The sequence below is a fragment of the Ichthyophthirius multifiliis genome (assembly GCF_000220395.1).
Source record: "Ichthyophthirius multifiliis unplaced genomic scaffold scaff_1120509251171, whole genome shotgun sequence".
Lineage (NCBI taxonomy): Eukaryota > Ciliophora > Oligohymenophorea > Hymenostomatida > Ichthyophthirius > Ichthyophthirius multifiliis.
In genome coordinates this window covers 117,476-132,268 of record NW_004086136.1, presented here as the reverse complement: position 1 = coordinate 132,268, position 14,793 = coordinate 117,476, and the positions used below count along the sequence as shown (strand labels likewise).

Genomic DNA, 14,793 nt, shown 5'->3' with positions numbered 1-14,793 from the left:
CTTATTTATTAAATAATAAAAATACTAAATTATTTATATATATAATTTTTTTTTTTAAAAAATATAATATAATTTTAATTTGAATATATATATTATATTTTATTATTAATATTATTTTATTTAATATTTATATTTATAATAATTTTATTATTACAAATTTTATATCTGATAATTAACTATTTATATGTATTTACAAATTATATTTTATATTATATGTTTTTTTATTTACAATTTAAAATTATCTTAAACATTAATAATATAATATTTAAGATTATTCTATCAATATCTTTATTATTTTACTATCTTTTTTTTTATAAATTATTTATATATATAAATTAAATATTTATTCCAAAAAATTATTTAAAATTTTATTCTAAAATTAAAATTATGTAAATTACAAGTAAACAAATTTTAAAATAATTAAATATTTGATTTGCTTTCTATAAAAACTATTTATATTATTAATAAAATTTTAATATTTATTATAATCTTATAACTTATTTATATTTAATAAGAAATATAAGTAAATAAATATTTCTAAAAAATAATACTAAAATTTTTTAAAACACAATTTTTTATTTAAACAAAAAAAAAAAAAAAAAAAAAAAAACAACTCAAAATAATTTTAAAATAAAAAATATAAAAAATTATCAATTAGAAATTCCTATAAACTACTCGATTTAATATCCTTAAAAATATAAAAAAAATAAAAAAAAGATTTTAAAATAAAATTACTTTAATTTAAAATATTATTAATAAAAAACACATCGTTTTTAATTTATTCAACTTAAATTTTTTAAACAGACTCAATTTTTTATAATTATTCAACCCAACACTAAACGGAAACATTGCTTTATTTTTTAACAAATTAAAAAATATTGATTTTAGTATTATTTTTATTAAATAAATTAATATTTGAATTTTTATATTATTTTTTAAAATTTTTTATTCCTTTATTAAAATTATCTTTACTACTTTATTTAATTTCCTAAACTGTTTAATCTGTCGAAGCTCTTCTTTTGAGTCCTTAAAAAAGCAAAAATTTTTCGATATTATAGTGTTCTTAATCGAAATCTCCCTTTTATGAATACTATTTGGTATTGTCTGAATATTTAGTACTTTCGGCTGTTGTATAAATTGTTTTTGCAGGAGAAGGTTTTATTTTGGGAAGGGGTAATTTTTTTTTTTTCTTAGGAATTATTTATTTTTAAGTAAGATTAGCATAACTATTATTTCTTTTTTACGAAAAAAAAGATTAATCTTTTGTTTAGTTTATGTCCTCTTCTGAAATTATTTAATTGCAGTCATATTTTTCTTCAAAAGATTTATTATTATTTCTCTTTACTAAAAAATTTAAAATTTTTGCGAACTTTATTTAATTTACGTCTTCTGAGTATTTTCTTTGTTTCTAAAAATATTTAAATTAATCAATTTTTTTAAAGAAATTGTTTTTTTCTATTAGTGTAATTTTTTATTCTTGTTTTTAATTTACATCTTATTATTCCACTTATTTCATTATGTTTTCTTGAGTTATATTTTCTACATTATAATAATTTTACCCTTTATACTCATATAATTTAAACATAAAATATCCATTTCACATCCTTTATTAATTTCTATTTCATCAAAATCGTTTTCATATAGAGGAATGCTTTCATAACCTAATTCAGGAATCGATATTATGAAAAAACGAGGCCCTGATTTTTCGTATAAACTCTTGTATTCTGTATTATTATCTTTTATATGTATCCTTATTTTTGAATTTTCATGAATATATAAAATTTAAGGATTGAATTTGAAATTTTATAATGTTATTAAGGTTTCAGGTTTGTTTATTTATATTTGATTTTATTATATAGATTAATAATGAAACTATAATTTATTCATTTATTTTAATTTAATATTATTATTATTATTATTATTATTATTATTATTATTATTATTTATTTTTATTATATATTTAAAAAAAAAAATATATTTTTTTTTATATATTTTATTTATTTTTTATTATGAATGTATATATATTTTTTTAAACATTTAAATTTTTTTTTATTATTTAAAATTATATTAAAAGTTTAATATTTATAATTTTTTAAAAATATTTTTTATATATTTTTTATTTTATAATTATATTAAATTATTAATAAACTCTAATAATTTTATTATAATATAAAGATTATTTTTACATATATATAATTATTTATTATATTATTATTCTATTTTCAAATTATTTATTTTTAATTATGTTTTTATTTCATTTATTAATATTTCTACTATTTTTATATATTAAAAATATATTAATGTAAATAATATTTTAATAAATTAATATCATTATTATATATTTTAAATAAATAATTATATAATATATTTATGAATATAATTAATATTGTGATATAATAATAATATAATACTATTTAAAATATTTTTTTATTATATTTTAAAATAATCTTATTTTATATAAATATAATCATTTATAATTTTATTCTAAATTATAAAATTCGCTTTAAAATCAAAATAAATCTAATAAGATAATTTTTTTTTTAGAAAATATTTAAAAATAAAAAAAATTACATAAAAAATCAATAAAAGATAAAATAATATTTCTTATTATATATTAAAATTAAATATATATAATTAAATAAATGTATTTATTTTATAAATTTAATACTTTTTTTAAAAATTATAATAATGATTATAAAGAAAAAATATATATTATATCCTAATATATATATTTTTTTTTATTTTTTATTTCAAATATTATTCATTTTAACTGTATATTCCATAAACATTTCTCTTTATGATTCTTTCAATTCTTCTCCAACTTTTAATGCTTAAAGTTCTTATCTTTTGCCTTTAAAAATAATTAATAATATATACTAATTTTTGTTATTTTAATTTATACAAATTTATTCTAATTTTTCTTCATTAATACAAATTTATTCTAAACCCCATCTTCTACCATAATCCTTTTTTTATTTTTACGATTTATTTTAAATATTTTTTTTTTTTTAATTTATTTACAAAACATGATGCTAATATACCTCCATATAACATCATTTTTGGGTATTCCCATGGACCTTTTTTATTTTTGTATTATATTTTATATCTCATTTATTTTTTATACGTGAACAAAACATAACGTATGCTACTTTATTTGAAACTGTTTTTACAATAAATCCGGCACACATACCCCATATAAAAGTTGAACTCATTATTTTTGAATTTTTTGTTTATTATTATTTATTTATTTAATAAAAAATACTTATATAAGATTATATATAGTGATAATAATAATAATATATATATATTTTTTCTTTTAATATAAATATAATATATACTATGTTTTTAATTAACATTATTTATTTATCTCTAATTTATTTATATAAAAAATTAATTAGAAATATTTAATTATTTTTTAGTATTTTTTTATAAAATAATTTTTACCGATTTTTTTTTATTAATTAAAATAATTAAATTCTGAAACCTTTTTAAATAATATAAATAAAGTGTATTTATATTAAATATTTTATTTAATTTAAGTAATTGTAAGTTAAAATATATTATTGATATACTTTGATAATAATATTATTTATAACTTTTATAAATATATTTTTTTGTTATTATTTAATAAACTCTCTTTTAAATAAAAGAAATAATTAAAAATATGTATATTATAAAAATAATATAATAAATTTCAAAAAATTTTATTAATTAATGAAATACAAACTATAATTCAATATAATTTTTTTTTTTATAAATAATATTATAACAATAAAATATTCTATAAATATTAAATTGTAATATAATTAACAATCATTAATATAGAATATGAATATATATATATATATATATATATATATATATATATATATATATATATATATATATATATATATATATATATATATATATAAAACTATTTTAAAATAGTATAAACTAAAATAGAGAATCAAATAATCTAATTTTTTGTTTTAAATATAGAAATTAGTAAAATCTCTATAAATATATCGACTTTTAAAAACTATTAATTTAATTAGTTAAAAAATATATGTATTTTAAATAAAAGTGAAATATTTTTATTAAATTATAATTTAATTTTAACAATAAAAAAAATAAATATTTAGCAATATTTTTATTTCCAAAAAAAAAAACATGAATAATTAACAACTAAACTCATTAATTAAAAGTTCTAAAAAATTATTTTAGGATAAATACTAGTAAATGTTTTATAGCATAGATACAAATAAATCAATAAATACATTAATATATGGACAAGAGATATAAAAATATACTTAAAACGGAAAAAATAAACATTATTGCCTTTTTTATCTTTTAGAAGATAATTATTAGATTTTATAATGGCTTTCTAAATCTAAAAAATATGAAGATTCTCGAATATACTTAAATTAAATAAAAAATATTTATGAAAGACCATTAAATGAAGACATATGTGCACAGAATGAATTTAATTATGACAGATTATTATGTTTAGTTTTAGATAATTAAAGAGAATTTGTATTAGAATTTGATGAGAGAAATCAAAAAATGGAATTTTGGAAAGGATTATGCTTTTTGAAAGAATTTGGTTCAGAATTAGATATAGAGAAGTATTAATTTTATTTTGTTGTTGTTATAAATAAATACATGTTAAAAAAAAAAAAAAAAAGTAATTCAAATGATTAATGGATAAAGGAAGCTATTTTAACATTAGATATAGATAAAAATAAGAAATTAAATTAAAAAGAAACTAAGAAACTTTTAAGGAGATTGTAAATATAGATATAGAATGAGAATTTGGATAAATTTTTTATTAAATTTAGTGTTGAAAATTTATTAAGTTTTAAGTAATTTATTGAACTTTGTAAGGCTTTATTAGAAAAATAAGAACTTAAAAATCTCTATGAGAAATATTCAATGTTAAAAAGTTTAATTACTACAAAAGAAATTAGCATTTTTTATGAAAAAGAATAAGGAGAAGATTTAAATGAAAAATAAATTATTTAAAAATTTAATAAGTTTAATAAAGGAAAAGAAAAAAAATCTATTAATTTTTAAACTTTTTCATAGTTAATATTTTCTCATGATAATCTTATTTTTAATCCAAATAAATAATAACTTAATGATGTAAAAATATATATTCATACATAATATATAAATATATATAAAAAAATTAGAATATGGATTAACCTTTATCAAATTATTATATATATAGTTCTTAAAATACACATTTATTATATGATATAAACTCTAATATAAAAGAAAATACAAGAGCATATATATATGCGTTTTAAAAAGGTTGCAAATATATAGAAATAATAACAGAGGAAGGTCCAAATAATGAACCTATTATATATTAAGGAGTATAAAGAAAAGAGTTTATTTTATTGAGTGAATGTCTAAAAGCTATAAAACAATATGGATTTGAGAAAAGTTAATTTCCTGTATTATTATATTTGAAGAATAGATGCTATAATATTGAATAATAGAATAAAATCGCGGAAATATTAATAAGTATTTTAGTCGATAATTTATATTATATTCCTGAGGATTTTCTTTAATGGAAACTATTACCTTCCCCTAATTAACTTAAGAGAAAAGTGGTTTTATGTTGCGAAGGGAGATTTGCGAATATTATTTATTAATATGAAAAAAAAATAGCTAAAAAAATAAAACTGTAGGAAATTGAAGAAAAAGAATAACTTAAAAGAATAGAAGAAGAAGAAAATATTAATAAAGGAAGTAAAAGGAAAATAATTTAATAAATAAAATAAAAATAAATATCTTCAGAAATAGATTAAATTATTGACCTCGGATTACTTTTAGATAAGGGTTTTTTAAATGACGAAAATAATGGGATTAATCATGTCTAGGGATTTAATTAAATATTAATAAATGTAAATAGAGAAAGTAAGAGTTCGAATGTATTATTTAATAATAATTAAGTTATAGATAATAATAAAGAGAATTTTTTAATAAAAGGTAGTTTATAAGAAACTAACTAATAAAAAAAATAAAATAAAACAAAAAAAATAATATCTAATTAATTAGAAAAATGTATTTCTTTATTTATTCAAAAAAATAATGATTAAATTAATATTGAAAACAATAAATATAATGATAAATATTAGAATTTTTTTATATGGAATTTATTTTCTTAAAAAAATTAAGATTTTTTAAAAAATTAATAAAATTAAATTATTTATAATAATTAAAAATTTCTCAATAGAATAAAATTCATAATTTTAAACATGAAATTTTCCTTTAAAATTTAATGTTAGGCTATCAAATTGTTCCTTTTGATTTTTTTAATAACGCACAAATTTCTTTTATTTGTTATTAATAATTTTTCAAATAAAATAACTTATCAGGTTATGTACTTAAACCTAATATGTTATAAAGTTAATGTTTATCAAAAAATATCTTATTTGAAATGATTATGCTTAAAATTTAGATTGAAATTATTAGTGCTTAAAGTATTAGAATACCAGGTGATGAAGAAAAAATATTCCCTTTTTAAATTTATGTCAATTTAATAGGAAACAAAATAGATTAAAAGGCAAATCCGAATATTTTTGTATCTTAGGTGATCAATGATAATAATTTTAATCCATAAATTTACCCTTTTAAAGCTCATTTTTAAATTTGCAATCCTGAGTTTGCATTTTGTAAGTTTATTTGGTAAATTCTGAAAATTAGAGTAAGTTTGCATAATATATTATTCCTTTTAATTGTATTAGATAAGGGTTTAGACTAATTCCATTAATGGATATTTAGTTTAATACTATTCCGAATTCTTATTTGTTTGGAAGAATTAGTATTTTATAATAAAATTATATTTGAAAGAATAAAATAAAAAAATATTAATATTTATAAAAAATATGATTTAAATTTAGTTATATATAATATGTATATATATAATATATATATATATATATATATATATATAAATATATATATTTGTTTTTTTCAATTTTAATATGAATGATTAACTGTGTTTATAAAAATTTTATTTGCATTATTTCCTTGTTAGCATACATTAATTTTTTATTTATTTAAAACTGCTAATTATTCTTTTAATATTACTGTCAATTCCATAGTTTTCAATAAAACACCTTTTAATTCTTCATGCCTAGCATTTATATTTATTTTACCCAAATGTCTTTTATCTTTTTAAATATATATTTATATATTTATATATTTATATATTTATATATTTTTATATATTTATATATTTATATATTTTTATATTTTTATCTTTTTTATTTATAATTTTTTTATATTTTTTATTTATTAATTTAACCTGTTTCTTTTTCTTCATCTTTAGTTTATTTTGTAAAATCTTTTTATTTTGACTTTTTATTTTAACTAAGTACTTCCCATATTCTAAGATTTTTTGTTTCATTGTATTTATTTTTCAATGTATTAAATTCTCTTTAAAAATCTTCCAAAGTCATATCTTTTTAATATTTATCTAATTCATATATATGAACTTTTAAATTTCCTTACTTAATTTAATATTTGCATTTTTAATAATGTAAAATTATATATATATATATTTTTGTTTAATTTACAGCACTTCTATATGCTCTATATGTTATTTTACTATTTAATTATTAAGAAAGTTCATTTGCTTCTCCCATTTTAATTAGCATTTCATATTCAAATTCATTTCTGCCTTTACTTATAGTAAGTTTTAAAAGACGATCTATTTCTTTTTCTCTTTCTTTTTATTTTAAAAGATAATATTTCGATTTATTAGGTGCTGGTGGTTTTTCATGCTAAATATCCCTTAATTTTTATATTATTTTTTTTTTTTAAAAAATTTAAATTATATATTATTTATTTTTACATATTTAATAATTATTCACTTATTTTAAATTATTTTTAAGATTAATATATTGTTCGTTTATTTATTTAAGTTAGACTACTAACTGGTCTTTAATTCATTTTTTGAATTTTAAAGTTATTTTTTACTTTGTTTTATGATTAGTTTGCTACTTATAATGATTTTTATTTTATATATTCCATCATTGCGCTTTCATTTTCTTTCCAATATGGAACATTAGCACACAATTATGATATTGTGATTTGATTTTGGGAATTTAATAATTATAATAAGAGAGTTTGTTTTTCATTTTGTGTAAAATTTAAACCTTTTTATGCACAAAAATGCCAAAATTATTCTTAACTGATATGACTTTGGTATGAATCCCAGAAAAACTCTAATGATATTTAATGTTATTCAATAAAGTTTTAAAATTTATTTAATGAATTTTTATTATCTTATTCTGCAATTTAATTAAGGCTTTATTGTTAGTTTTCTTTTTAAAAGTATTTATATATAGGTTAATTTAAGGCTTATATATTTTCCTGTTTTTCTTATTTAGATTCTTCTAAATTGTATTCTTCACTATCTAAATCATTTTCTTTATCATAGCTTTTTATATATTTTTTTTTATATTTTTTTTTTCAGTTTTTTATTACTTGTTTATTTAATTTTGTAATAACTTTTATTATGACAATCGCTTTTCCTATGTTTTATTTTTAATTTTTTTTTATTTTTTAATGCTTATTGTTTTTGGTATTTTTTACGAGCTCTTTATCAGTGTTGTTTGAGATTTATTATGACTTTTTTTTTTTATATATTTAAATATATTATTTTTTTTATATTTAAATATATTATTTTTTTATATTACACTCATTTATTTCTCTTTTTTTTTTTTTTTTTGATGGTTGTATTTTTTTTTTATTTTTAAATAAAAATATTTTTTTTTTTTGTAATTTTTATTAATTTAAATTTTTTTTTTTTTTTAGTAGTTTTAATGTTTAAAAAATACTTAATTTTTTTTATTAAAGGAAATTTTTTTTTTTAATTTTAGTTTTTTAATATATATTATATATTATAAATAAAAATATAAAATTAATTTTGATAAAAAATATATTAATTAAAAGATTTTATATTTCTTATATTATTTTTAATGGTTCTATTTAGTCAAATATGAAATATAATAATATAAAAAGCTTGAAATTTAATTTAAAAACTAACAATAACTATAATATCGATTAGTAAATTTAACTAAAAATAATTAGAATATTAAAAAATACAAAAAAAAAATAAGTAATGTTAATAGTACTAACAATATATAAATTACCATTCTATTATAGTTTAGTTAAAAAGCAAGAAAATATATTATAAGTAAATCTACCAGAATTTATTTTTTATAGGAACTTTATATATATATTAATTTTATCATTTAGCTTTTTAGATATAACTTAACCACATTTCATTGGTTTTTAGGTATTTAAATTAATTTATAATAATAAATGTTTATAAAAATATTTTTTTATAAAATTAAATTTTATAGAGGGGGGGGGGGGGGGGGTTAATTTGTAGAATTATATATAGGGAATTTTTTTTTTTTGATATTTTGTTAATGATTAAATGTTAAATCTATTCAGTTATTAATTAATTGATAACTATAATAAATTTAAACATATTTTTTTTTTTGTGTATTTATTCATATATAAAAAAAAAAACACACATTTTATAAAAAAAAATTATTTCTTAAAAAATGTAACAATTAAGCATTTGATTAATATTTAATAAAAAAAAAAAAAATTTTAAAAAATAAAAATTAAATAAAAAAAAAACATTAAAATTAAAACATAAAAAAATTCAATTTGTAAATTTAATAAAGCAAATCATGTAAATACAATCAAATAGTACAACATTTTTACAAAGATAAAAAGATGCCCATTTACAAAATAGTAATGGGTTTAATTAAAAATCACCAACTTAAAATACATTTTACAAACAAATGGATAAAATGGCTTTTACAACCGGTTCTTTATCAGTAGCAAACGGATATCCAGTATAAACATAAAATCCTGCATGTTTGAAGGGAAAAATAAAAAACATAGAGGAAACTGCAAAATTAATATCAGATTAATTGTCTAAACATAAAATAGACTTCAAAATGTTAAAAACCGAAAAAAATACTCTGGAATAAGTATTGAAAGTGAAAAATAGTGATATTAAGAATACTTTAAGTAATGAATTAAAAAGATTAGAAGATGAAATGAAGAGACATTTTATCCATTAAAAAGCTGAATCTGGTAGAATATAAAATCAAATTAATAATTTAAAAGCAGAAAAAGCGGCTTTATCTTAAACTTTAAATGGATTAGATAATAGAATTTTCGATATGGAAAATGGAGTTGGAGAAAATTTAAGAAAATGAGTATATTTTTTTTATATATATATATTTTATTTTATTATGTTATTTTTTATTTATTTTTTTATATATTAGTGGAATAAAAATATTAATAAAACATTAATTTTTATTTTTCTTTTCTTTTCTTTTTTTTCTTTTCTTTTTTTTTTTTTTTTTTAATAAAAAAAAAAAACTTTATAATAATGTATTTTTAATTAAATATTTTTATTTTTCAATTTTATTTCTCCTCATATAATTATTTCTTATATTAAATTTTTGATAACTCTTTTACTTTTTGATTTTCTTAAACTTGAAACTTATTTAAAATCTTAAAAAAAAATACATTTATATATAAATATATGAAAATAATTATACATCCAAATCTTCATAATCTTCCTTTTAAATAATTTAATAATTTCCATAAACACCCACACTAATGAAATGAAAGCCTGTCTTATCAACTTTATTCATAGCATTACTAAATTAAATAATATCTCCAATTTTAATAATCTAATTTTTTTCTTAGAAATCAAAATTTATCATAGCAGTATTGTCCCCAATTATTCCTTTATAAAATTTTAAATATAATTAAGGTTTAACCTATACATAATATTCATTTATTTCAAGAATCTATTTTTTATTTTTTTATTAAACAAAAAAAATATATAAAAACATATATTTTTTTAAAAAAATATTAACTTTTCCATAAAAATTAGATCCGTTTTAACCTGGTTTTAAATCTTCAATTTTATTTAAAGAAGCTTATTTTATTTTTTATTAATTTTTTTCAGAATTTTCTTTTCTATGAGTTTTTTATTAATTTTGGATTATTTAAGATTTCTCTGAATTTTCTTTTTTTAAGTTTTTTGAGTATTCTTTTTAATTTTTTCAGTATTTTTTTGAGGTTTTTCACTATTTTTTTAATAGTTTTCTTTGTCTTTATTCATAATTGCTATTTTCTTGTATTTTTAAAGTTAATATTTTTATTTATTTTCCTCTTTTGTCATATCAATAATTGCATATTTGCTATTATTATCCAAAATTACTTGCTTTTAACCTTTTTAATTTAATTTTACTTGAATATTTCTGAATATAATAATCTCATCATTTGTAATTATGGAAGAATAATCATTTTGAGAACTTCAAATCGAATATTTCCTGTAGGATCAGTCACATTTCCAATAAAATAATTATCTTATTCCCCAAAATCAGTTACTTTTCCATAAAAAGTATATCGGTTTTATGTTTAAAGTTTCATTTAGGAAATATTAAAAAAAGGTTTTTAGGTCATATAATCAATTTTTATTTAAGAAAAATCTTAGTTTGTTATTTCTTATATTTATTATTAATCCCTTTTTTAATTTATTTTAAATTTTAATTTTTTGAATTTATAGTGTACTTCTTATAAAATGATTTAAGAGTCTTTTTCTATAAATATCCTATGACTATCTACATAGTTTTCTAAACTTACATTTATTAATTTAAAAATTCTTCCTGATTCAATCGTTTAAAGATATTCCTGGTTCCTTTCATTTTTCTATTAGTATAATATATAGTTCAAATAACCTGTTTAGTCAGCTAATTATCCCTTTATGTTTAAAAAATCATTTTATCTGGGTAATATTTGAACTGTTATTATCTTTAAAATATATATTATTTTTTAAATTAAAGTTTTTATATTTTAATCACTTTTACAATCAAAGAAATGTTTTTTTGATATTTGCCGTTATAATTTAATTCAGATAATTTAGCTTTTAAAATTAAATATTTTTTAAAAAAAAATATTATTATATTAAACTGTATTTTTATTTTACTTAAATGAATATTTTACATTTTTTTGTTTAATATTATGTTTTAAAAAATAAGTATAATATATCTTGTGTTTTTTTAAAAATAATTTTTTTGATATAACAATATATAAAAAATTAATATTAATATTTAAATAAATATATAAATATATATATATATTTATATATATTTATATATAATTATATATATATTTTTTATTAGTTTTAAAATATAAATTTATAATTATAATGTTATTATATTTTGTTTAATTTTATTTATCTATGTAATCTATTTAAGTTAATTAATTAAATTATCAAATATTTATTTCAATCTAATAAAAAATTTAAAAAGTAAAAATATTAAATATGTTAAAATTAAATAAATTTTAAGAAGGTGATATATAATTTATAAACCAAAAAATATAAATAAAATAAAAAAGTTAAATTAAATATACTAAACCTTTCTAAAACAATGAAAAACTCTAAAATTTAGAATAATAATTAAAAAAAAAATCAATTTAAAACTAAAATTATAGTCTTCCAAGATTAAAAATTTTTTAAAAATTTCAAACTACAGATTTAACTTAAATTAAAACTATCAAAATGTTTTAAAAAAAGGTTTATTCAGATAATAATAATGAAGAAAATAATAAAAAAAATGAATTTTATTATAAATTAATAATGTATATAGATCCTCATAGAATGCTTAATATATAAAATAATATATATATTTAATAATAAATGGATTCTTTTTAAATTTACAAAGCATATATTCCTAAAGGAAATAATGATGTATTGATTAGAACTTGCTTAAAAAAAAGGTAAATATTAATAAATTCTAAAATAATAATAAAAAATATAGATTTTGGTGGTCTTTAATAGAAAAGAATAATAAAAAAACAAATCTTATATGGACAGAAATAAAACAAAGAAATTTTTATAAATAAAAAGATAAAAAAAGTGAAAAAAAGCTCGAAATAAATGAAGAAGAAGAAGAAGTTAAATAAAAAGATGAAAAAAGTTAAAAAATATATGAAAAAAATATAAAAAAAGAAGAAACTTTTAAAATAAAAAAAGAAAATTAAGAAAATATAAAAATTTAAATAAAAAATTTAACAGGAAATATAAATTTAAAATTTCCTGTTTTTTATAAATATTATTAAATTCCAAATGAAGATTTTTTTATGGAAAAAAATATAAAAATTAATCAAAAAAAAGCTTAAAAAATTAATTTACATAATCATTTGGAGAATAATTTTTTATTAGCAAATAAAAAAAATCTTTTAAAAACTTTAAAAAAATTTTATAGTTTGAAATAAGAAAATCCTTTTGATTTTATTCCTTTAAGCTTTTGTATAAAAAATGGACAGAAAAAAAATGAATTTTAGTCTTTTTAAAAATATTTTAATACATAAAAAGGAAAAAATATATGGATAGTTAAGCCAGGAGAAAGTTCAAATAAAGGAAATGGAATTAAAATTAGTCAAAAGTTAGAAGAAATAGAAAAAATTATAGGAAAAAATGAATATAAGGGAAGCTTAATAATTTAAAAATATATAGAAAAACCACTTTTATATGAAAAAGAAAGTTTGATATAAGATGTTATATATTAATAACTTATATTAATAATGTATGGAAGGGTTATTGGTTTTAAGAAGGATATATAAGGACTTCTGTTGAAGAATTCAATCTTGAAAATATTGAAAATAAATTAATTCATTTAACGAATGAAGCGGTTTAAAAAAATTCTGAAAGCTTTGGGAAATTTGAAAATGGAAACAAAATTTCATTTGATGATTTAGACGATTATATTAAAAAAACATTATAAAAAATAAGATGTTTTTTATGAAAATATATATCCTAATTTAAAAAAAATAGCAAAAGATTGTATAGAGGCTTTATTTATAGAAAATTATACTTTAAATTCAAAAAATAAAAAAGTTATTGTTTTGAAGTATTTTATATAAATATATTTTAATTTTATAATTTATATATATATATTTTTTTATTAAGATATATAAATATTTTAATATAATAATTAGATATTAATATATATAAATACTTTTGAATATTTATAAATAAAATTATTTATATATATATATTAATATTTATATTTTACTAAAAATATATTTAAATTTTTATATATATATATATATTAATTAATAATATCTATATATATATTTATTTGTATAAATATTTATATATCTTTTTTTATCTTTTATATTATATAAATATAAATATATTTTAAGTTTTATATATTTATATTATATTTTTATATTTTTGTAATTTAAGCTTTTCGGTTTAGATTTTATTATTGACAGTTAATATAAACCTTGGCTTTTAGAAATAAATTCTAATCCTAGTCTTAGTATATGTTGCCACTTGTAATCTAAATTAATACCTCTTTTGATTGAAAATGTTTTTTAGATTGCAATTGATCCTCTGTTTCCACCACCTGGTGATATTAACAGTTTTATGAAGAAGGAGAATATCATAGTTAGTTTATATGAATTTAATAAATTTGAAATTGTATTTGATTAAAATACTTATGGTGAATTATTAATTTAGAAATATTCTTAGGGTATTTTATTTAAAATAAAAAAATCTATATTTTATATTATAATTTTTAGATTTTTAGTAATCAAATAATTAACAAGAAAATAAAAATAGATTTTTATACTAATTAAATAATATGAAAATATATATTATATTTTGTTATAATAAATTTCTTAATTTCTTATCTTTAATAATTTTTTTAATAAAATATTTTTTTTATTATGATGCTATAAATC

General features: G+C 15.0%; 5 protein-coding genes across 5 annotated transcripts, besides 40 other annotated features; 2 read left to right on the top strand and 3 right to left on the bottom strand. All coding sequences in view use genetic code 6, as the record gives it.

Annotated features, from left to right (window-relative positions):
• Positions 1–84: 84 nt before the first annotated feature.
• Positions 85–153: a microsatellite.
• Positions 91–151: a microsatellite.
• A 432-nt stretch (positions 154–585) lies between the features above and the next one.
• Positions 586–610: a microsatellite.
• A 308-nt stretch (positions 611–918) lies between these two features.
• Positions 919–964: a microsatellite.
• Positions 965–1,901: 937 nt separating this feature from the next.
• Positions 1,902–1,961: a microsatellite.
• A 319-nt stretch (positions 1,962–2,280) lies between these two features.
• Positions 2,281–2,385: a microsatellite.
• Positions 2,310–2,387: a microsatellite.
• Positions 2,388–2,632: 245 nt separating this feature from the next.
• IMG5_153440 (hypothetical protein) lies at positions 2,633–3,268 on the bottom strand. The gene is made up of 4 exons (XM_004030760.1): positions 3,125–3,268; positions 3,022–3,077; positions 2,903–2,966; positions 2,633–2,851 (listed from the first exon to the last, which is right to left on the bottom strand). Exons 1-4 carry the CDS (start codon positions 3,210–3,212, stop codon positions 2,751–2,753), a joined length of 309 nt encoding a protein of 102 aa, XP_004030808.1. The 5' UTR covers positions 3,213–3,268; the 3' UTR covers positions 2,633–2,750.
• A 286-nt stretch (positions 3,269–3,554) lies between these two features.
• Positions 3,555–3,611: a microsatellite.
• Positions 3,558–3,604: a microsatellite.
• Positions 3,612–3,832: 221 nt separating the features above from the next.
• Positions 3,833–3,913: a microsatellite.
• Positions 3,914–6,000: 2,087 nt separating this feature from the next.
• Positions 6,001–6,033: a microsatellite.
• A 115-nt stretch (positions 6,034–6,148) lies between these two features.
• Positions 6,149–6,185: a microsatellite.
• Positions 6,155–6,212: a microsatellite.
• Positions 6,174–6,215: a microsatellite.
• Positions 6,216–6,894: 679 nt separating this feature from the next.
• Positions 6,895–6,957: a microsatellite.
• A 9-nt stretch (positions 6,958–6,966) lies between these two features.
• On the bottom strand, positions 6,967–8,341 carry IMG5_153430 (hypothetical protein; the record flags this gene model as incomplete). The annotated part of the gene is made up of 4 exons (XM_004030759.1): positions 7,850–8,341; positions 7,572–7,788; positions 7,301–7,505; positions 6,967–7,166 (listed from the first exon to the last, which is right to left on the bottom strand). Exons 1-4 carry the CDS (start codon positions 8,029–8,031, stop codon positions 6,967–6,969), a joined length of 804 nt encoding a protein of 267 aa, XP_004030807.1. The 5' UTR covers positions 8,032–8,341.
• Positions 7,176–7,254: a microsatellite.
• Positions 7,176–7,291: a microsatellite.
• Positions 7,198–7,285: a microsatellite.
• Positions 7,248–7,297: a microsatellite.
• Positions 7,257–7,297: a microsatellite.
• A 97-nt stretch (positions 8,342–8,438) lies between the features above and the next one.
• Positions 8,439–8,469: a microsatellite.
• Positions 8,439–8,470: a microsatellite.
• A 163-nt stretch (positions 8,471–8,633) lies between these two features.
• Positions 8,634–8,694: a microsatellite.
• A 44-nt stretch (positions 8,695–8,738) lies between these two features.
• Positions 8,739–8,813: a microsatellite.
• A 498-nt stretch (positions 8,814–9,311) lies between these two features.
• Positions 9,312–9,364: a microsatellite.
• A 258-nt stretch (positions 9,365–9,622) lies between these two features.
• Positions 9,623–9,673: a microsatellite.
• Positions 9,624–9,677: a microsatellite.
• Positions 9,678–9,818: 141 nt separating this feature from the next.
• IMG5_153420 (hypothetical protein) lies at positions 9,819–10,241 on the top strand (the record flags this gene model as incomplete). The annotated part of the gene is made up of 1 exon (XM_004030758.1): positions 9,819–10,241. One exon carries the CDS (start codon positions 9,819–9,821, stop codon positions 10,239–10,241), a length of 423 nt encoding a protein of 140 aa, XP_004030806.1.
• Positions 10,242–10,289: a microsatellite.
• Positions 10,267–10,308: a microsatellite.
• Positions 10,309–10,338: 30 nt separating this feature from the next.
• Positions 10,339–10,392: a microsatellite.
• Positions 10,346–10,391: a microsatellite.
• Positions 10,393–11,066: 674 nt separating the features above from the next.
• Positions 11,067–11,146: a microsatellite.
• Positions 11,147–11,169: 23 nt separating this feature from the next.
• On the bottom strand, positions 11,170–11,917 carry IMG5_153410 (hypothetical protein; the record flags this gene model as incomplete). The annotated part of the gene is made up of 1 exon (XM_004030757.1): positions 11,170–11,917. A coding segment is annotated over one exon (699 nt), but the record flags the coding sequence as incomplete, so codon positions are not given.
• Positions 11,918–12,148: 231 nt separating this feature from the next.
• Positions 12,149–12,212: a microsatellite.
• Positions 12,161–12,214: a microsatellite.
• Positions 12,215–12,682: 468 nt separating this feature from the next.
• On the top strand, positions 12,683–14,782 carry IMG5_153400 (tubulin-tyrosine ligase family protein, putative; the record flags this gene model as incomplete). Its single annotated transcript, XM_004030756.1, has 3 exons — positions 12,683–12,822; positions 12,864–13,947; positions 14,294–14,782. The coding sequence occupies 3 exons, from the start codon at positions 12,683–12,685 to the stop codon at positions 14,780–14,782; spliced, it is 1,713 nt and encodes a 570-aa protein (XP_004030804.1).
• Positions 12,998–13,052: a microsatellite.
• Positions 13,007–13,060: a microsatellite.
• Positions 13,089–13,117: a microsatellite.
• Positions 13,957–14,005: a microsatellite.
• Positions 13,964–14,032: a microsatellite.
• Positions 14,087–14,281: a microsatellite.
• Positions 14,783–14,793: the final 11 nt, after the last annotated feature.